The 21807-nt window shown below is 46.3% G+C and overlaps 1 protein-coding gene across 1 annotated transcript; it reads left to right on the forward strand.

Moving 5' to 3' along the window:
• Positions 1-489: 489 nt before the first annotated feature.
• Positions 490-20469, forward strand: PSMF1 (proteasome inhibitor subunit 1). The gene is made up of 7 exons (XM_054981051.1): positions 490-750; positions 4307-4459; positions 9251-9333; positions 13472-13666; positions 13798-13851; positions 16125-16283; positions 18461-20469. Exons 1-7 carry the CDS (start codon positions 622-624, stop codon positions 18510-18512), a joined length of 825 nt encoding a protein of 274 aa, XP_054837026.1. The 5' UTR covers positions 490-621; the 3' UTR covers positions 18513-20469.
• Positions 20470-21807: the final 1338 nt, after the last annotated feature.

The raw sequence follows: 21807 nt of genomic DNA on the forward strand, positions 1-21807 counted from the left end.
CTCTTGCTCTTTTCTACTATAGACCGACTACCACGGCTACCCAGCTAGATGCATCTGACGAAGAGAGCTGTGGGTCTCGAAAGCTTATGCTACAGTAAAGTCGGTTAGTCTTAAAGGTGCTGCTGGACGCTTTCCTATTTTACCCAGCTACAGCAATCCTAAACAGAGTTGCCCCAGCCCGAGCCCATTGCAATCGGTGGGTTTAGAGTGGCATAGGCCTGCTTAGGACGGCGCTCTTGGCCCTCCAAGTGGAGGCCTCCCCCTTGCCCGAGCTTGCAACGGGGAGCAAAAGAGCAGCGAAGCTGGGCGGAGCGCGTCGCTTTGCAAGCCCCGGGTCCGGCCCGCCTGGCCGAGCTTGCCCGAGTCCCGACCGCGTCCTCGGGAGCGCCGCTTTGCCTCGCCCCGGCCCGGCTGTGCTTCTCCTCGGAACCAAAGCGCCGGGCTGCGCGTTCTCCGAGGCGCGCCAAGCCAGCCGCCCGGGGGCGTGGAGCGAGGGCGGCCGGTTCCCCTTCCTGCGCGACGCCCGCCGCTTTCGCTTTCGCGGCCGGCTGCTGAGCTGCGCCTTCCCTGCTTCCCTCCGCCCATGCAGGCTCGGCCCGAGGCGGCGGCGGCGGCGGGGCCATGGCCGGCTTGGAGCTGCTCTTCCACTCGGTGGCCGCGGAGCTCTCCTGCGCGCAAGACGCCCTCGTCTGCTACCTGCACTGGAGCCTCATCAGCCGCCACTACCGCTGCCTGGGCGCCGGCGAGCAGGTAAGTCGGGGGCCGCCTCCAGGCCGGGCCGGGAGGTCTCCCGGAATTGCCGCCAGGGAGATCCCCTGGAGGAAGCGGCTCCTTTAGGGAGGGTGGACTCTATGGTATAGGCAGTGTACCCCTCTGAGATCTCTCTCCTAACCCTCCCGCCTCAAAACCTCCAGGAGTTTCCCCACCCAGAGTTGGCAACCATAGGAGCAGGTGAGCCGGACCCCCCGGGGGGGGGTCCTTCAGCTCTGCCCAGAATATCACCCGAGGGCACCGTTGCCAGCCTCCCCGAAGTTGCTGAAACCCCAAAGGGCAATTGCGGGCAAGAGCCAAGTCAAACAGACGCTAGGTGTCCCCATAATTATTACCATATACCAAATTACACCATTCAAAGTACATACATCCAATATAATTACTACCAATCCTGTAAAGTGCAAGTGCTATGCAGCAGGGATTTTACAAATTCATCTATGACACATATACAGTCCCCATCACAGCTCATTTAAAGGAATGGCCGCACTCTCAGTTCCTATAACGATAATATACTGCTGAGGCCCCTCCCTATCCTCTTTGGGATCTGGTCCCATAATCTCCAGGAATTTCCAGACCCAGAGCTGGCAACCCTACCTGGAATTATAGCCACACAGAACGCCTGAAGGAGATGGCTTCTTTGGGGGGTGGCATTATACCCTGCTGAGATGCCTCCCTTCCCTGAAATCTTCCGGAATTCCCCAAGAGTTGGCAACCCTACGAGCAGGTGAGCCAGTGGGATGAGGCCCCTGTGTTCTGCCCAGAACACCCAAGAGCAGTGTTGCCAACCTCCAGGTGGTAGCTGGAGACTTCCTGGAATTGCCACCGGTCTACAGGCCGCAGATATTAGTTCCCCTGGGGGAAATGGCGGTGTCAGATAGTGGACTTCGTGACGTTATGCCCTGCTGTCACTGTGTGGCCTTGAAGGCTTTTGTGGGATGGTTGACTCCAAATTGGGGGGTGGAGGGTGGAGGGGTTCTTCACTCCCTTATCCTCGAAGAATTGGAGTAGGATTTTGCTGGCTGTACTTTTCTACTTGTTGCAGCAGGTTAACTGGCAAGCATTTCGCAACTGGAGCAAAGCCAAGAAGTGCAAAAAGGGGCTTGGCTTATGTGGGCTTGGTGGAGGGGGGCTCTGAGATTGAATGCCCCCTCCGTAACGTCTTGCCCATGGATCAGAATGCTGCTGCATGACTTTGTTTTCTATGCGTGTGGGGTTTTTTTAGTTTGTTTTTGGTATGGAGATGTATTCAGGCCGATAAACCCTTCTTTGTTTCTTTTAATTTTATTTTATTTGCATTGTTATACTCCACCTCTCTCACTGAGGTTGCACAGAGTGAGTCAGCACAGTCAGTTTTAAAGACATTTCAGTAAACAACGTAACTGGGTAGATAAATGCAAATTTACGAAGCTTTAAAACTAGCAGGTATTTAATACAGAGCTGAAGAAATGCTAAACAAAGCAGAAGCAATTCTGTGCCAGAGTTGGTATAGCTCTGGCAGTTTTCTAGGCCCTGGTTAGATGAGTAGTTTGCTCTGCTCTACAGAGATCTTTCTTTTAACGTGTTTATGGACAGTGAGGAAAGAACGGCCAGTACAGAGCTTTCGTGTGCCTCTGGCTAGAGTAAGCCATGCTTGGCTGTGTTGTGTCCTAAAATACTAAAATAGTAAAGACTCCAGGAGCACCTTTAAGACTAACCAACTTTACTGTAGCATAAGCTTTCGAGAACCACAACTCTCTTCGTCAGATGCACTTCGTCAGAGAACTGTGGTTCTTGAAAGCTTCTGCTACAGTAAAGTTGGTTAGTCTTAAAGTTGCTACTGGACTCTTTACTATTTTGCTACTACAGACTAACACGGCTACCTGCTCTGGATCTAAAATAATAAAGCCAGCAGAGGAGGGCGGAATAGAAATCCAATAAAGTAGAAATCCAATAAAAATAGAATTCAGTTCTGTCCCCCTGCCTCACTCTCTGGATTAAATATTTATCTATAACTGAAACCTTTTCATTTTAGTTATGTCTGTGACATTTTTATTCCACCCTTCAGCCAAGGAACTCAGAGCCGCCTTTGTGGTTCTTCCTTCCTCGTTCTGTCTTCACAACTACCCTGCGAGGTAGATTAGGCTGAAAGGTTGTAATTACGCTACACTGGCTTTGCTGCTAGACTGAGGATTCCAAAAAGCATAATTTTTCAAGGTGTAACAAGGTTTGCTAAATTATTTCACTGGCCCTTGCTTCTTGAAGAGTATGAAGATGAAGTCTGTGCTTTATCCTCTGTGCCCTCAAAAGCTTTACCGGCTGATTTTTGGCTCTTAAAGGGACAGAAGCAGACCGTCTGGTGTTTTCTAACTAGTTGGCCACCCTTAATTTGAGCTCCAGTGTTTCACAGAGGCCTAATTAGTTTTATTTATTTTATTTATTTTATTTATATCATATTTGTATTCCGCCCTCCCCGCAAGCGGGCTCAGGGTGGATAACAACCTTAAAATCTTTTTAAAACATTCCATATTAAAACATTAAAACAACATATAAAAATAGCAGCACTCTTTGTCTGGCAGCAGCAATACAACTAATAACCAACGATACAGTAATACAACTGGACATAGCAGCACAGCAACAGCAGCTGAAAAACTTTCACAGGGAGGGGGGTAGATGTTGCAGCCTCCGGCCAGCGGAGACCCAACCTCAGCCATGAGCCTGGCGGAACAACTCTGTCTTACAGGCCTGGCGGAAAGATAGTCAATCCTGCCGGGCTCTGGTCTCAGTAGACAGACGGTTCCACCAGGTAGGAGCCAGAACTGAGAAAGCCCTGGCTCTAGTCAAGGCGAGGCAGGCCTCCTTGGGGCCAGGGACCGATAACAATTGTTTTCTCCTGATTGGAGGGTCCTCCAGAGAATATACGGGGAGAGACGGTCCCTCAGGTATGCTGGCCCCAGTCCGCACAGGGCCTTATAGGTCAATACCAGAACCTTGAACCTGATCCGGTACTCCACTGGCAACCAATGCAGCTCGCGCAGTATTGGTGTAATATGCGCCCTAATTGGTGCTTTCATAATGATGCGCGCCACTGCATTTTGCACCAGCTGCAATCTCCGGGTCAGGCTCAAGGGTAGGCCTGTGTAGAGCGAGTTACAGTAATCTAACCTAGAGATGAACATTGCCTGGATCACTGTAGTTAAGTCACAGGTAGACAGGTAGGGGACAAGTTGCCTGGTCTGCCGCAGGTGGACCTTTCTTTAAGATCTTTGTGGCCAGGGTGGGAATTGTGTCAAATTGCCCTTAGGGTGGGGTTATCCAGTCAAGAGACTCAAATGAGATTCTGTTGAATTGAATTGAGTGAAAATTGGCGGAGGGAACAGTAATAATTTGAAATATGCAGATGACACCACATTACGGGCGGAAAATAGTGAAGGCTTGAAACGACTACTCGTGACTACTGGTTTCTACAGCTGTGCCTGGGATTTTTGGCACAGATGTATCCAAAGCCTTGTTCTGAGCTGCCTGTTCCTTGTCTTTCTTCTCGGGCGTTGCGTCGCAGCCGGGCACGGTTGAGAAGAAGTCGGAAATGCTCCCCGCCGGATGGAATGCGGACAAAGACCTGTACACTTTGCGCTATGCGTCGAAGGACGATTCCTGCCAGCTGTTGCTGAAAGGGATTATGATGGACGGCAGTATGATTCTCAACGTTCTGGTGAGATTTTTTTTTTTAATGGGAGACCTCTCCGACACCAGCGGGGGGAAATGCTACATAAACTGAACCAAGTAGTAATTATAACAATGGACGGAGAGGTCAGGCCAGACAAAGCCAAGGGAGAGACCTTTCTTTCTCTCGCTTTCTCCTTTTCTTCTCCCCCCCTGTCAACCTGCCTTCCTTCTGTGTCTATCTACAGGGAGGCAGTCAGAAAAGACCCCTTTGCACCTGCTCTCGGGGGGAAATTTCTGGGCTTTGGGAGTTCCCAGAAAGGAGCGGTCTGGTACAAGCAGACCTGACCACCCCATTTGCCTTCTCCCTCTAGATCAGGGGTGGCCAAACTTGCTTATTGTAAAAGCCACATAGAATAAACATCAGATGTTTGAGAGCCGTAAGACATGATGCAGTGACTTCAGAGGAAGAGGCGGGATTGGGGGAGTGTCCTGACAGTGGCATCACAGGAAGGGGTGGGGTTTTGGTGCAGTATGCTGGAACTGACATCATCGGAAGGGGTGGAGCTTGGGAAGAGCCACCACCTGACCTTTGACAAAAGTGATACCCCATCCTTGATAGGCTCCGCCCCCCCAAAGTCCCCAGGTATTTTCTGAGTTGGACCTGGCAACGCCAACATTTTCATTGAAAATATGAAAGACATGGAAAGAAATAAGGAAGGAAGGAAAAAAGGAAAAGGGAGGGAAAGGCATGGACAAAAAGAAGGAAAGGGAAGGAAATAAACTAAAATAAAATGTATGGCCACAGCGTTACTCCAGGAGCTGCACAATATATCTAGAAGAGCGACATGTAGCTCCCGAGCCGCAGTTTGGCCACCCCTGCTCTAGATGGAGGAAGCCATGGGGTCAGAGGGGCTCCTGTCCTATGCCAGGGCCACTTTACCTCCTTCCCTCCTGACTGCTGGCGCATAATTGTGCATGGATGATAGTCTCAACTTCTGGAAAACTACTATAAACTTCAGGCTATTGTGCATATATGCAATTCACCCATTTTCTGTGCTCATAGGAAAAGCTCCTCACCCCTCAAACATACACGTTTTGTCAGTATCTCTATTGTTGCTAGAAATTTTCTTTTTAATTAGTGTTGATTTATATAGGGCATTTATATGCTAACTTTACAGGGGGGAAATTGCTAGAGGCAACTGATTAAATTTGTACGTTCTCATTTGAACTTGGCTGCCGAGGCATAGACCCTTTAAAAATTTATTTACTGTATTTATAGTCCACCTTCCTCGCTGTGATTCAAAGCAGATTACACCAAGAGAGTTGATAACAATTAAGATGAAAAGACAGCTAATAAGTGACGTACCAGGATGAAGATTACAGAAATCTGATTAATTTTAGCATGTCAGGCATGATACAGGGTTCAGATACAACGCCAAAAAATGGTATCGCATCAGTAGAAAATAATACATGAACAGCCAAATAATATGCACAGAATACAAATAATATGTCCTAAACACAGTGCTTTCTCTCTCTAAAGCGCCTTCTTAAACCATTCTGTTATAGTAGGAAAAAGCAAGAGTCCAGTAGCACCTATAAGCCTAACAAAATTTGTGGGAGGGAAAAAGCTTCCGTGAGTCACAGCTCACTTCTTCAGATAGCAGTATCTGAAGAAGTGAGCTGTGACTCACAAAAGCTCCTACCCTACCAGAAATTTTGTTAGGCTTACAGGTGCTACTGGTCTCTTGCTCTTTTCTGCTGCTACAGACAGACTAATGCAGCTACCCATCTTGATCTATCTCCATTCTCTTATAGATAGCCCTACAGGGCTATAGAAACCTTCTCTTGAACAACTCCATTTTACATAGCTTGCAAAATGCCAAGAGCCTTTGTGTGGAAGGTGAGCTTAAGATTTAGGATTCCAGCTAAAATGGCTGAACGCTGATTCGGTACTGGCAGGCCCAGAGACCTTCGTCTCTGCTAACTAACACCTCCAAGCAGTCTCTGAGTCCTAAGTGAACGGCCTTGAAAGTTAGTCTCAGAGAGCTCCTTATCTCATCCTCCCTGTATGTTCTCATCACAGTAATGCCAATTAGTTGCCGAAACCTGATTAGCTCCTGAGTTGCCTGGCGACCCGCTGAGGGTTAGAAAAGTTGGCCTTTCAGTATGCGTTGTGCCCCTTCTCTTTGCCTTCTTCCCCTTGGCAAGCCTCCAAGCTGCTAGAACAAAGGCCAGATATAGGGAATATATATAACTAATTGCTAGCAAGGATCCCCTATGACCAATTAAACCATGAATTAATCTCAACAAATCTTTTTAAATTCAAAGTGCAGGAAGTGCAAACGTTACATATGATGAGATAAATGACAATCAGTTACAATTAATGCAATTCATAGCATTTCACACTTCCAAAGACGCGTGCATTCCATCAGTTCCGTCTGGAAAATTAACACAACATTTACGTCCATGAGAACAATGACCAACCCCTCCCTAATCATCAGCTGTAATTGCTGTAAACAAGAGAACTAAAGTGCAAAAGGTACTGCGCAAAAAGCAAAAAGTGAGGCTACTGTCCGAAATATACAATCCTCCGAACGACGTTCCTGCCCTACGGACAATCGGCCGCTTCCGTTTCGCACGGAGTACTCTCACGCCACACTTCCTCAGGGTCAGAGTCAAACTAGTGCAGGTTGCAATTAATTACGCCAATGCGTTACTCCATTCCAACTTCACAAATTCATTAAGGTCAACGTCGAGGGTATGCTATGAATTGTATTGATTGTAATTGATTGTAATTTATCTCATCATAGGTAATGTTTGCACTTCTTGCACTTTGAATTTAAAAAGATTTGTTGAGATTAATTCGTGGTTTAATTTCTCATAGCAAAGCCTCCAAGGCGCACCAACTCAGCATGGAGAGGGCCTATATACTACCAGTTGAGTAAGATGAGCATTTCTCGGACGTCAGTCAGTGAAGCTCAAGTCAGCCAGCTCTTAAATGTTTTCGATAGAATTTTAGTTCGCTACGGCTAGATTATTTGTTTTGTCCTGTTGCCCGATTTCTTGTTGAGTGGTTAATGCTTTTGCAAAATAGTAAAGAGTCCATAGCACCTTTAAGACTAACCAACTTTATAGTAGCGTAAGCTTTCGAGAATCACAGCTCTCTTCGTCAGATGCAGAACTGTGGTTCTTGAAAGCTTACGCTACAGTAAAGCTGGTTAGGTTCTTCTGGACTCTTTACTATTTTCTGACTGCAGACTAACACGGCCAACTCCTCTGGATCTATGCTTTTGCAAAAACTCTTTGAAAGCTAATAAAATATATTTTATTCAAGCAATGTCTGGATTTATGGACTGAGATGTGTGTGCACCCCAAAGACAAACCCGGGGGGAGCGGCAGTTTTGCAGCTATGAGGGTCCAAGGCCAGGCAGGCTTCGTATGTGGATAGTCAGTATCTTGAATGGAATAACTGATGGGCAGTCAGTGGAATTTATATTATACTCTGCCTTTCGTCCAGATAGGGACCCATAGCAGTTTACATCATTCTCCTTTCTTCCATTTTTTTCCCTCACAACCACTTTGTGAGGTAGGCTAGTCTGAGAAGGTGTGATTAGCCCAAGTAAGTTTCCACGGCAGAGCAGGGATTTGAACTTGGCTCTCCCAGATCTGCAAGCCCCCTGGCGCAGAGTGGTAAGCTACAGTACTGCAGCCCAAGCTCTGCTCACCACCTGAGTTCAATCCTGGCGGAAGCCGGGTTCACATAACCAACTCAAGGTTGACTCAGCCTTCCATCCTTCCGAGGTCAGTAAAATGAGTGCCCAGTTTCCTGGGGGTAAAGTGGAGCTGACTGGAGAAGGCAATGGCAAACCACCTCTTTAAAAAGTCTGCCAAGAAAATGTTGTGATGTGAATTCCCCCCATGGGTCAGTAGTGACTCAGTGCTTGCACACGGGACTACCTTTACCTTACCTCCCAGATCTTAGTCTAATACTCTAACCACTGCACCAGACTGGCCCTGGAATGACTGCCGAATGGGAGTAGCATACGCACTCTCCCTTGCTCCTGAAAATAACTGAACTGCAGCGTTTTGCAATAACTGGAGACTCCGAGCTAACGTCCAGGGCAGACCGATGTAGGGAACATTTACAGTAGTCTAGTCTTGATGTTACTGGGGTATGGCATAAGTGGCTAGATGGCTAGAAAATGTCTCATATCAGTGCAAAAATAATTCCCAACTAGGTAATCTGTTATCCTCTGCAGAGTTCCTTGCCTTGCACTAATAGTCTCGTCAGATAGTGGTGAGGGAGTTAATCCTGAAAGCAAGGCGGCGGGCGATCAGCTGAATGCTTAGCTGGTTCAATGTCTCCCTGCTGGGTAAGGCACCTCTGAATACCTTTTTTTAAAATAGAATTTTATTTGAAAGGAAAAATAGAAATAACAATAGAAAGTGCATTGCACCTTGTACAAAATACAGAATACTACATTTAAGCTACAACAGAAAAGAATATTTAGAATATGTGCTAATAGATTTTAAGCTGCAACAGAAAATTAAGCAAGATATATAAAGCCACTAAATTTCATAATTGTACTCCTCTCCCCCGATGGGTCTGTTATACAGAAAAAAGATTAATACTTCCAGGTAGAATATCTAATAACATATTTCTAGGCTTCCGCACAAGGTGAGACATTAAACATTTTGTGTTCAACGTTATATTCAGCCTCCTAATATTTAGGAGATGAACTTATTCGTTGAACTATTTAGCTTCACTGTTAGTCAAGGCGCCTCTGAATGTCACGTGATCCCAATCTCTGCGCTGTCTCTCTTCTTCCCCCTCCAGGATCCCAAAACCAATAAAGTGGCAGCTTTGACTCTGAAGGTGACCGACTACGTCGACCCAGAACACCTGACAGCTTTCGACAAGTAACTGAACTTCTTTCATTAAATGGAGCAGGGATGTTTGCTATTCTCAAGGAAGACCGTGAATGTATTTTTTTTTATTTAATTGCATTTATATTCCACTTTTCTTCTTTCATGGGCTCACTGTGGTTTATGTGGGGTTCTCAAGAGGTCTTGTCCTCTCTAAACTGTGGCCAGACCTCCTGAACTTCAGCCAGGGGGCTGAATTGGGTGCCCTCCCGCCATAGGCTGGGCTCCAAGCTCCAGGAGAGGGAATTGACTAGTCCTCAAGAGAATTAGGTGCCAAACAGTTCCTAGTATATCTTCTCCACCCCATTTATGCTCATAATCAGGGTGGTCAGAGGAGCTTTTTCTATCATCTCCGTTCACTGTGAATCTTTTCCTGCTCTGCCTTCATTTTCTACCATCCAGCTTTCTGAATTGATTTCTTACTAGAGGGGATAGTTCAAGATGGGTAGCTGTGTTAGTCTGTCTGTAGCAGTAGAAAAAAGCAAAAAGTCCAGTAGCACCTATACAAAATTTGTGGTAGGGGATGAACTTTTGTAAGTCACAGCTCACTTCTTCAGATACAGCTACTGTAGAATGTGAGTCCGTTCTTATATCTTGGAGAGTGGAGTGACTGCAGATGCCGAATGACAGTAGCAGGTGAATGACAATAGCAGGCATGATAGGATAGAGTGAGGTATGCATAGAAAGAGCGATTGCTGAATCGCAACTGATAATGAAGCTCAGGACAATGACTCCACCTGGACTGAATCAAGACCTAGGTTTCCTGTCTCATTATCAGTGTTGATTTCTCCACACCCACCAACCCTCTGCATACCCCACCCTATCCAAACTTGCCTGCTGTTGTCATATCGCTCCACTCTCCAAGTTATAAGGACAGATGGACTCACATTCTTGCTGTATCTGAAGGAGTGAGCTGTGACTCACAAAAGTTCATACCCTACAACAATTTTTTGTAAGTCTTATAGGTGCTACTGGACTCTTGCTCTTTTCTACTGTTACTGTTACTGTTAAGGACTCACAGGGGGTGAGAAATTGTATTCCCCACCAGCCTGCTGGCTTCTCCACCCCTCTTGTCCTTGTAGGGGCTACCATCACTATGGTGGAATCCATTTGCTACAGTTCCTCGTTGCAGCCCTAGCAGGGTCAGTTGTACGGATTTCTTTATCCAAGGGTATATTGTAATTTTCTCAGGGGCTCAGATTGCTTGTCAGTGTGGTGTAGTGGTTAGAATGCACCAAAGGAAAAGGACCCAGTGACAAAGTTGTGTAAAGAAAAGCCACCACGGGAGGAGTGAAACAGACACTCATCTACCAACAGAGAAATGTAACTATACATAGGAAAATAGAAAAATGTTGCCGTATAAACATGTAAGTAATGAATAAGATCTGATATTACATGCAAAACATTTATGCAATAGACATAATGTGAAAACATATCCAAAGCGAAACAGTAAATCTTGTGAGCAATAAAGAATGGATCTGGAAGAATCAAATACCAGCCAGCATGCGGTGGCAGTTCAAGAGTCGGACTAGGATCTGGCAGACCCGAGTTCGAATCCGCCCTCTGCTTAACCCTGACTTTTGGGCCAGTCACATCCTTTCAACCTAACCCACCTCACAGGGTTGTTGTGAGGCTAAAATGAAGAGAGAAGAATGATGTGAGCTGATTTTGGTCCCCATTCAGGAGAAAGGGGGGGGGTATAAAAAAGGCAAATAAATAATGCAAGTTCAAGGAACACGTCTTGCGAAAAAATAGGAGCAAGTTGATAAGCTCCCCAGGCTTATGACTCATTTCCAGACTTCGTCAGAAATTCATAACAGTGAAAATAACAATAATAACAACAGCAAAATTCAAATTATATACCATCCTTGAGGACAACTTAACGCCCACTCAGAGCGGTTTACACAGTATGTTATTATTATCTCCACAACAACAACCCCTGTGAGGTGGGTGGGGCTGAGAGAGCTCTGAGAGAGCTGTGACTGACCCAAGGTCACCCAGCTGGCTTCAAGCGGAGGAGTGGGGAACCAAACCTGGCTCTCCAGATTAGAGTCCTGCCGCTCTTAACCACTACGCCAAACTGGCTCTCCCATCCTTGTAAAGAAGATGGCATCATTTTCCTTACACGGTTGTTAGTGCCTGGGGCCTTTTCCTTTGTCGCATTGGCTTACCTGAGGACCCTTGTAGCTACCTTATATTTCTTTTATCTGGAGATGCTGGGAATTGAACCTGGAGCCTTCTGTGTGCTAAGCAGTTGCTCTTTCCCTGAAACAGAGGCTCCCCCTTTCTTTTCATTCGTTCGTTGTAATGGATAGGTGACAGACTAGGATCCGGCAGATCCAGGTTTGAATTCCCTGTCTACCATGGAAGCAACCGTGGGCCAGTCACTCCCTTAGATTAACCTACCTTACAAGGTGGTGGTTGCGAAGATAAAATGGAGGAGAGGAAAATGATGTTGTCAGCAACTTTGAGTCCCCGCTGGTCAGAAAATCAGGATATAAATAAAAGCAAATTCTCTGTCCTCTTCAGAGATGCTTTCGCAGGGTACCACCCATGTGTGTTAAGAGATGCCTCGGCACGTTACTCCCAAAGACGTTGCAAAAGCAAATAAGGACGATAATGGAAAGTGCTGGAAACATCAGAACATGGATGCAACGTTTTATCACATGTGGTGGACAGATAAGAAAGCAAGAAAATACAGAAAGTACATGGAGAAATGCAAATGAATCCCAAAAAATAAGTTATTAAATATTCTACCAAGTAATATTACAAAAATATATAGTGAACAATTTAAGTACATGGTGTCGACGGCAAGAGTATTATTCGCAGCAAATTAGAAAGCAGAAAGAGGCCCAGATTTGATGGAATGGACGAACAGGCTGTATGAATATGCGTCAATGGCAAAATTAACATCTTATATACACGACAGACTAATCACAGAATTTCAAGAAAAATTGAAAGTATTTTTGATTATATAGCTGAACAAGTATTATTAGATATGAAGACAGACGGAAAGATATTTCAATAGAAGTGAAAAATTAAGAACATGGTCGAATCCACATTACTCATTCTAAGTCGCATGTTCCCCGCATTCCCCACGCAATCCCGAGTGCCGGTCACATTACCTCATTAAACAGACGCATTTCATTCGCATTTCTCCCGAATATGTGGTCACAGGGTTTCAACGGGAGTTTCACGGTGGCCGTGAACGGGCCAATGCGCAATTTACGCGTTTTTTTTAAAAACCACCCCCCCTTCCTGCCTCTCCAGCCGTTCCGAGAGTTCCTATTGGCTGATTCAACTTGCAAGTGCTCCATAGTCTGCAAAAGACTGTTTTTGACTTCCTAGCATTGGATTTATTGATTATGCTGTTTCTGAATCAAGTCTGGTCGTTTGAAAAATCATTTTGGGGTGAATCCATCCTCAGAACGGACTCGCGAAACTTCCTTTTTAACTGTTTTTTATTTTTTTATTTTATATTACTGTAATATCGAAATTACGAAATATCGAAATAATGACACTCCAAGGAAGTGAAACTTCAGTAAAATTCAGGCACTGAACTGTCCTGCATAGGAAATGCCCACGAAAGCTTCCCACATGCTTCCAAATTTCCAAAAAAGAAATGGGAGAGAGCCATCAGTGCTGTCAGTGGGGGAAAGAGAGGCATCATTATCTTCAATGATGTTTCTTTATAAGGCAAGATCGAAATAACGGAAAAGTGCGCTCAAAATTTTTTTTAAAAAATGGGCGGGGAAAAAAAGGTCCCGCCCAAAAAAGCGGTTTTTGAGCGGCCATGTGACCAGAGGGACGCGCAAGAAAGACGGATTGGAAGCAGGGATGTGAACGAAGAGGAAAAAATCACGGATTGGAGGCAAACGGAAGATATCCGATAAACATGCGGGTAATGGGTGAATGTGGATTCGACCCATAAAAGCAAGTTCTATATTGATATGATTTAATTGATAACAGTAAGGCAAATGATAGCACTTTATGGTATTTTATATGATTTAGATGTGTTTAGGTTTTATGTATGATTTGTATAATTATTGATGAGTGTAGTAGTTTAATTGAAATAAAAATTCTTAAAAATAAAAAAAAATTAATAGATGCCTCCGTTCCTGTCCCTCCGCAGGGTGTTTAAGAACACGGATGAGCTGCAGTCAGAGTTTGTCAAACACATCATCTCCCCGTTTGAGCCACCCAAAGAAAGAGTCCCTGCCAAGGAGAAGCCGAAGCGTGAGAAGAGCCCTTCCCCACCCAATCCTCCGGATCACGACCCGCTATGGATCCCGCCTCGGCATCCTCACGGCGGCTGGCAGCCCCACTGGTGAGTCTCTTCACCACGTAGCGGAGGCAGAGCGCTGCCTGGGGTGTGGCTCTGGGCCTCTTGGGCTAGCTTGACGGGAGCTTGTTCTAAGGTTGAGCCCTAGCACCGAGCTGACCCCTGTTTCCTTTCAGGTCAGACCCGCTGGGGCCCTTCGCTGTTGGTGGAGAAGATCTGGACCCCTTTGGGTAAGTCAGTCTCTTCAAGATGTCTCTTTATGATGGTCGCTGACGTACCTGCTGAAAGAACGATGACAAAAGGCACTTCAGACATACCTTTAGCTGCAATCTTTGGGAAAGAGTTTTTGGCTAAACATTAGGAGGAACTTCCTGACAGTTAGAGCAGTTCCTTAGTGGAATAGCTTCATTGGTAGGTGGTGGCTTGCATTCCTTGGAGGTATTTAAGAAGAGGATAGGTGGCCACCGGACAGTATTGAAGATTCGATTACTCAATATAAATGTACACAGATCGGGAGAGGGAAGGCATGAAGGGATGACCTGGTGCTAGGCTCTTGTGCCCTTTCTTATAGGCTCAGGGTAATGCTGATCGCCACTTTGGGGTCAGGAATAGAGTTACCAGGTCCCTCTAGCCTCCAGCCAGGAGGGTTGGGACCCGGCACCTACCTTTCTCTGGCCCGGTTTAAATCTTCGCGCATGTGCACTCTGGCAGTGGCATGATGACATCACTTCCAGAAGTGGGGTCACCACACTGTGCAAGTGACGGTATCACTTCTGTAAGCAACATGGTTGCGCTGGCCATGGGAGCGCTCCTGCACTCCACATGGCTCCGATTCGGCTGTTTTGGGGCCCAAATTGGCCCCAAACGGAGCACGGGGACACTCCCACGGCCGATGCAACGACGTCACTTACAGAAGTGATGTCACCTCACCGGGTGGGAGCACACGCCGTGCACACGCTCCTGAGGTGTCTGCTGGTGGCAGGCAAACTCCGGGAGTTTTCCCCAGCGATCGGTGGACGAGGGGACAAATCCCCAGGAGCTACGAACTTTGAAACTTGAAAAAAGTATTTTGAGGATACTCTTTGTTGAATGGTACTTTCTGTATATTTGCACTTCATGAATTTTATGTGCCATATGTCTTCCTGCTTGGAATTAGCACTTTAGCACTAGCGCTTTATCAGTTTATTGATGTATCCTATAGGAATTGGTTTGTTCATATTGAGGCGCTTTAAGAATTAACTGTCTTGGAGCACAGAGAACCAGCTTTAAAATACAGTTGAATATTTGTGAACCGTAACAGAAGTGTTTAAACATTGCATTATTGCTAGTAAAAATATTTGATAATTGGCATAGGAATTGCATTTATTGTTATTACTTAAGAGGAGACTTGGTTAGTACTCACGGGTTGCTTGCTTCATTGTTATCTTTCACCGTGTTTCTCTTTCTTTTTGTTAGAATATCCCAGACAAACAGGCTACCTGCCAACCACTGCTGGCAACAATCCCGTTTAACTAGGGAATTTCCACATTGCTAAACATGCCCTGTAAATTAGTTATGCTTTGTTTGAAAAAGACCTCATCTCTGCTCGGCTTTATGCTTCTTTTCAAATTTTCTGCTACCGTAGCCTACTGTATCTCTTCCGCTGAATGTCCTAAACGTTCTTTATTATTGTACTTTGCTCAGCGAATGTCCGCACGGTCGATTATATTCTATGTTCGCCTGCACTACGTAATCCGCCTTGGATCTCACTGAGAAAGGCGGACTATAAAAAGTAATAATAATTCAGGCGCTCTAGAGACATTAAGTGGTCTAATACTTTTTACAAAATCAAGGGAGGATCCTACCCTATTTAAGTCTAAGCCTGAACGGATCTTTCCATTTTTCAACCCTGCTCGGCCTGATATCAATTGGCTTTTGGCTGCCTTAGAAAAATGGGCTCACAGGCCAGCAATGGATCCGGGCACAAATTCATAGAGTGAATTACAGTAGTCTAGTCTTGAGGTAGTAGACCCCCCCCCTTCCAGGCTAGGCTGAGTTAGGAGAAGGCCCTTTTTTGTTGCCGCATTTACTTGCTTCTCTAGAAGCGTCAATATAACCCCTAGGCTTTTCACTGAGTCATCTAGGGTCAACTGGACCCCATCAAATGTGGGGAGCACAATGTCCTTCCAGATCTCTGCTTTTCCAACCAGGTTATTGTATTCCTGCCATCCCCAACTCACTTTAACTTTGAGGTATGGAATTTTTGCGTTATTTTTATCAATGTAACTAACAGTGCAATCCTAAATTGAGCTACTCCAGTCAAAGGCCATTGATTTCAGTGGGCTTAGGCTGGAGAAACTCTTCTCAGGATTGTACCGTAAGTGCTTTTCTGCCTGAAGTTTCAGTCCCAAAAATATAAAGACGTAATAAAAATCAGTGACCGCCAAGCCCAGGTGAGCCACCATCTATAGAACCGGGTCTGGGACTTGCCTGGTTCTAAAACGACCTTGTTGCTCTTCCTCAGAGGCCGAAGAGGAGGAATGATCTCTGATCCGCTTCGATCGGGATTTCCAAACCCCATTATTGACCCTTCTGCAGGACTTCCCAACAGACTTCCTCCCGGAGCTGTTCCTCCTGGCGCCAGATTTGATCCTTTTGGGCCCCCCGGAGCTGGCCGTGCTGGGTGAGTAGAGAGAATTTCGGCTTGCAGGTTGGATTTTCTTTGCAGATGATGCTGGGCTGAAACTTTTGGCATGTGGGGTGGAAAGTCCAGATGACGTCTCTCTTGGCATTCATTATCAAGGAATATGATAAGCTTTGTTTTGAAAGTTCACTCCTTTGCTACTGCTTAATTCCTGGTGGTTTTGATAGGAAGAGGAAGGGTTGATTTGGATAAACTTGCATTGGTGTAAGCCAGGCCTTGGTTGCTCATAACAGGCAGAACCCTTTAACTCCCAGGGTTCTGTTTCTTTTCAAGGGCTGCTGCACCTGCTGTCGTTAGAACCTAGCTGCTCTGTGAATAATTCAGTAGAAAAGAGCAAGAGTCCAGTCGCACCTATAAGACTAACAAAATTTGTGGTAGGGTATGAGCTTTCGTGAATCACAGCTCATTTCTTCAGATACAGCTGGAATGTGAGTCTGTCCGTCCTTATAGCTTGTAGAGTGGAGTGATATGACAATAGCAGGCATGATTGCAGAGGGTTGGTGGGTGTGGAGAAATCAGCATTGGCAATGAGACAGGAAGCCTAGGTCTTGATTCAGTCCAGGGGGATGCATTGTCCTGAGCCTTGTTATCGGTTGCAATTCAGCAGTCGCTCTTTCTATGCATACCTCACCCTATCCAATCATGCCTGCTATTGTCGTTCACCGGCTTTTATCATTTACCTGCTATTGTCATTTGACATCTGAAATCACGCCACTCTCCAAGATAAAAGTACAGGTGGACTCACATTCTAGCTGTATTTGAAGAAGTGAGCTGTGATTAATAATAATAACAACAACAACATTCGATTTATATACCGCCCTTCAGGACAACTTAATTCCCACTTAGAGCGGTTTACAAAGTATGTTATTATTATCCCCACAACAATCACCCTGTGAAGTGGGTGGGGCTGAGAGAGCTCCGGAGAGCTATGACTTGCCCAAGGTCACCCAGCTGGCTTCAAGCAGAGGAGTGGGGAATCAAACCCGGCTCTCCAGATTAGAGTCCTGCTGCTCTTAACCACTACTCCAAACTGGCTCTCACGAAAGCTCCTACCCTACCACAAATTTTGTCAGTCTCATAGGTGCTGCTGGACTCTTGCTCTTTTCTAGTGCTACAGACAGACTAACACGGCTACCCGTTTTGTGAATAATTCAGATATTCTTTCTCTTCCACCTCTTTCCCAAGTTACTTTTACTTACAGAACAAGGCACGAGCATTCTGCACTGGATCCAAAAGTACACAAAAATGTACTTTTGGGCCCAGTCGCACAACCCAGAAGGGAGAGCTTACTGGGGGCGGGAAGGGGGGGGGGAGTTGGTGTCTCTAAACCTCTCTGTACCAGAAAGGAATCCTCTCCATCGCCGAGTGTCCAGGCCAAAGTATCCCAGTCTCCACTGTGCACGTACAAAGAGAGGCAGGAGATGTGCATTATCCCTGCACATGGGTACTAGCAGCAAATCCTCCCAAAAGCAGAAAAAAAGAACCTCTTTTTTTAGTGGCTGGCCCGTCAGAGTGTCCCAACTCGTGGGTTGCTCAGCTGGATTCTCAGAGCCAAAACACACGTTAAGAAATACCTCGGTTCAGCACGTGTTCTCTTACCTCAAGGTTTGCCGGGATCTGTAGGCGTCCTGGAAGCTTAAAGATCTGTAGGGGTCCTGGAAGCTTAAAGTCCTGGAAGCTTAAAGGATCTGTAAGCGTCCTGGAAGCTTAAAGGCGTCCTGGAAGCTTAAAGTAGGCGTCCTGGAAGCTTAAAGATCTGTAGGGGTCCTGGAAGCTTAAAGTCCTGGAAGCTTAAAGGATCTGTAAGCGTCCTGGAAGCTTAAAGGCGTCCTGGAAGCTTAAAGTAGGCGTCCTGGAAGCTTAAAGATCTGTAGGGGTCCTGGAAGCTTAAAGTCCTGGAAGCTTAAAGGATCTGTAAGCGTCCTGGAAGCTTAAAGGCGTCCTGGAAGCTTAAAGCTTAAAATACAGGCGTCTGTATTTCCCTTCCCCTTTTTGCTGCTCTGTAAATGCTAAACTTTAAGCTTCCAGGATGCCTACAGATCCCGGCAAACCTTGAGGTAAGAGAACACGTGCCGAACCGGGGTATTTCTTAACGTGTGTTTTGGCTCTCAAATGCCTCGGGAAACGGTACTCAGTGTTCTCCTTTTCCCTTTCAGGCCAAACCCAGACCATCTTCCACCTCCAGACTACGATGACATGTTCATGTGAGAGTGGCCGAAGATCGCCTCTCCGCCTCTCGGGGGAGCCACAGTCGCCTCTGACCCCGACGCTCGGGGTGTACCGGCTTCAGGCTTCCGTTTTCTGTCCTAGCTCTGCAAAAACCGGCTTCCGTTTCTCAGCATATAAACCAGAGGAGGAGGCTGTGTGCATAAAGATAGATATCTCCCACCCTCTTCCCTTGCCAGGTGTTATTTTGACTCCCCCTTCGTATTGCCCCCCACCTGCAGTTTTGAGTCTGCAGGTGCCTTTTAAACTAGAGCAGCATTCTCTAAGAACCGCTGCGGTGTCCCGGGGCTGTATTATTTTCAAAAGGATGTGATGGCGTGAGAACAAAATCTGTCCTTTCCTGTATTCTCTGTATGTGGTGGTTGCTGGAACCTGGCTGACCATTGGCCCAACCTGGACAACCTAACTTGGAGTCTTCTGTGAGGCTGGAGGAAGGCTCCAAGGCCACGCTCCTCCTCTTTTCCAAGCCGCTGGCAGAGCTTCAAAGACAGAAGTCATACGTATGTGTGAATGGCTGTCTTCCAAGTGGTTCCCTTAACGTCTCATTTTCCCTAGCATTCGCGCTCATGGGAGCCTGCTATCAAACTGAGAACAGGCAGGTAGAGTTGGCAGAAGGGCGGGCATCTTGGCAGGCCAGCTGTTTGCTTTGGTTCAAGTAGAACTGCTTTGGAAACCGCCGGCCCAAAAGCCGGACATTCCTCTCTTCCTGGTCCAAGCGGACTGCTTCTCTCGCAAGGAGAGTTGCCAGCTTTCTGGCAAGCTCTGCCCTTGTGTGTTTTTAACAGCACCCCGATACGCAGAAGTCTAGCAAGGGGAAGGTTTTTCCCAGTTTCCCCTGCCAGGTTTCTGTTGATTGGGCTGCTGTTAGAAAAATGGGTGCATCGCAGAGAAACGGATCACCTCGTTACAAGGGCAGGTGCCCCAATCTGTCTCCCTCCCCAAAGATCTCGTTTCCTCAATCCCTTAATTGGGAAGCCCCCCAGCCAACCATTCAGCTGGGGAGGGGTTAAACCCGCCCTAGTTGTTAGGCAACCATGCTGAGAGTTTTCCAGTGTTTAACTGGTTATTCTGAAATTTTAAAGTCCTCCCTAAGGCTTCCCAGCAGCTGTTTTATTTATCCAGACAGCAGGAAGGGGTGCCTCTAGTGGGTGCCTTCTGCCGCTGGGGTGACTGTGCCACTTGCTCTAAGAGGAGTTCTGCTCAACACGACTGTGCGCAAATTCGGCTCTAGGTGGCACGCTCTGGTCTTAGCTGCCAGTCTCTGCAGTTCGCTCAACTTTCCCCATGCATTTACAGTGGTGTTGCAATTGGCCATACTCCGGGCTTTGCAGAATTTTCTTCTTCCTGGGCCCGTTGAGCTGGCTTGTCCTGCAGTGGGAGAAGATGCCGGGAGAACTGACAGGTCTGTTTGATCTCCCCCCCGCCCCCGGGTGATAGGTTTCTCAAGACTACTAAATGTCTGCATTGTGGAATTGCTTTTGTGGTGTTTTCTTGGAGCCTTGGCTGTTCTTATATATGCTGTGGCTTATATCAAGGCCCGGCAGCCTAGGCAAACTTCGGAAACCATTTGCAGCCAGAAATGACACAGGGAATGGGGTCGTGCTAGTTGCATTCCCAAGATGAGCTCAGCAGAAGAGAGGCAAAGGTTCTGTGCGTCAGCCATGTGAGCTTTATCAGGAGCAGTACCGATACTGCAAAGGAACCCTGCTCATGTCATCTTTGGGTACTTCCCTGGCTTTGGGGGCTCCCCGATGCCCGATTTGCCAACATCAGAGGCAAAAAAGTGGACCCTCAAATCTACATGAGTATGTTTGGCTTTCCTCCCTTGGGCTGTGATAGGGAAATGTAAGGATCCCGGAGTCTGTCTTTGCTAGAGTTGTTTTTAAGTAGTGAATGCGTAAGGCTGGTTAATTCATTAAAAGTTCCTTTTTTAAAATCCCCATTGCCTCTTCGCCTGTTGAATTGGTTTTCTCAAAATGTTTAAAACTACTCAGTCGCGCGTTTCTTAACTCGGAGGCATGCTTTCCCTCCCTCCTGTTTCAGAGGTGCAAATAGGTAGCATCAAGGGTGCGTGCAGCGGTTGCGTTCAAATATTGCAAGGGGAGAAAGCATCACATCGAAAGTGAGCAGCCTGTCTCTGCGCTGGAAAGAACAATGTTCTGCACACTCCGATCTCCCTCGAATTTTTTTTAAAACTCAAACCCTGAGGGAGGCCTTCTGGTAATCAAAAAGATACTTTAGTAGCTGGATCAAAGATTAAGATGCTACACAATCAGCTTGGAAGAAACGGTTTCTCAAGATCCTACCAAAAAGCACTTAAGCACCAAACTACCTGCCCGCTGTGAATTGTGCAAAGCCAAAGCAGACTCTCACTAGATACGTTCAGCTGCACCTGGGCACTTCCAGCATGCGAAGAGTCCCCCTGTATCATTTTGCGGTCCGGCACGTGCTTTGTGGATCTGCCTTTTCATCCACTTTGCTGATGTGCGTATACCGTGTCAATATGCTTAAAAACAAATTAAAAAGCCTCCCTGAGCATAATTGTTCAGGGGGGCCGCCAACTGTTTAAGAGGAATCGATTAAGTGGCTGAGGCGGATAAAGTACTTTGGGGCGTGGCTGTACCTCACAGGCACCTTTGGAGATGCTGAAGGAACGGACAGAGGATAAACCATTATCTGCTTTGGCAGGGAAAGCCCTCCCTGCCCTTTTCATGCACTTTAAAATTCAAAAGATACACACCCTGCTTTTCTCCGTAAATGCAATTTCACAGTCGGGAAGCAGGACACAGGCTTCATTCAAGGGCCAAACAAAACTAAAGGGACGTTGGTCCGCTCCGAGTTCCAGTCACTCACTGTAATTCCTCTATCATATGTTACAGCTAAAGTGCTAAGTGCTGATAATATCACATATGAGGTAGTATGCTTTTAACAGCAGTGCAGCCCACCATAACATTCCATAAATACTAATCAATAAATATCCAATAATTATTTACAGAAAGCATGAAGCCAATTACAATATTAAGGCTTGGTGCTAATGTTCTTAGTTTATCTCCTAGAATGTGCAAATATGCCGCTACACCCGATATACGTACAACCAGAGGGGATATAGACACAGTTGATACTGCTTTTGCCCGTAAATGCAATTTCGCGGGCAAGAAACAGGACTCGGGTTTAATTGAAGGGCCCAAAACGCAACAGAGCCACCGTGTGGTAGTAAATCATAACTACACTAATATAAAATGTTATAATGAGGTGTCAGTGCCAGTATAACAAAGTA

This window comes from Eublepharis macularius, chromosome 5, assembly GCF_028583425.1.
Source record: "Eublepharis macularius isolate TG4126 chromosome 5, MPM_Emac_v1.0, whole genome shotgun sequence".
Lineage (NCBI taxonomy): Eukaryota > Metazoa > Chordata > Lepidosauria > Squamata > Eublepharidae > Eublepharis > Eublepharis macularius.

Coding starts and splice junctions, on each gene's coding strand:
- PSMF1 (XM_054981051.1), top strand. CDS start 622: ATGGCCGGCTTGGAGCTGCTCTTCCACTCGGTGGCCGCGGAGCTCTCC. Junction 751..4,306: donor GCCTGGGCGCCGGCGAGCAG/GTAAGTCGGGGG, acceptor GTTGCGTCGCAG/CCGGGCACGGTTGAGAAGAA. Junction 16,284..18,460: donor CCCGGAGCTGGCCGTGCTGG/GTGAGTAGAGAG, acceptor TTTCCCTTTCAG/GCCAAACCCAGACCATCTTC.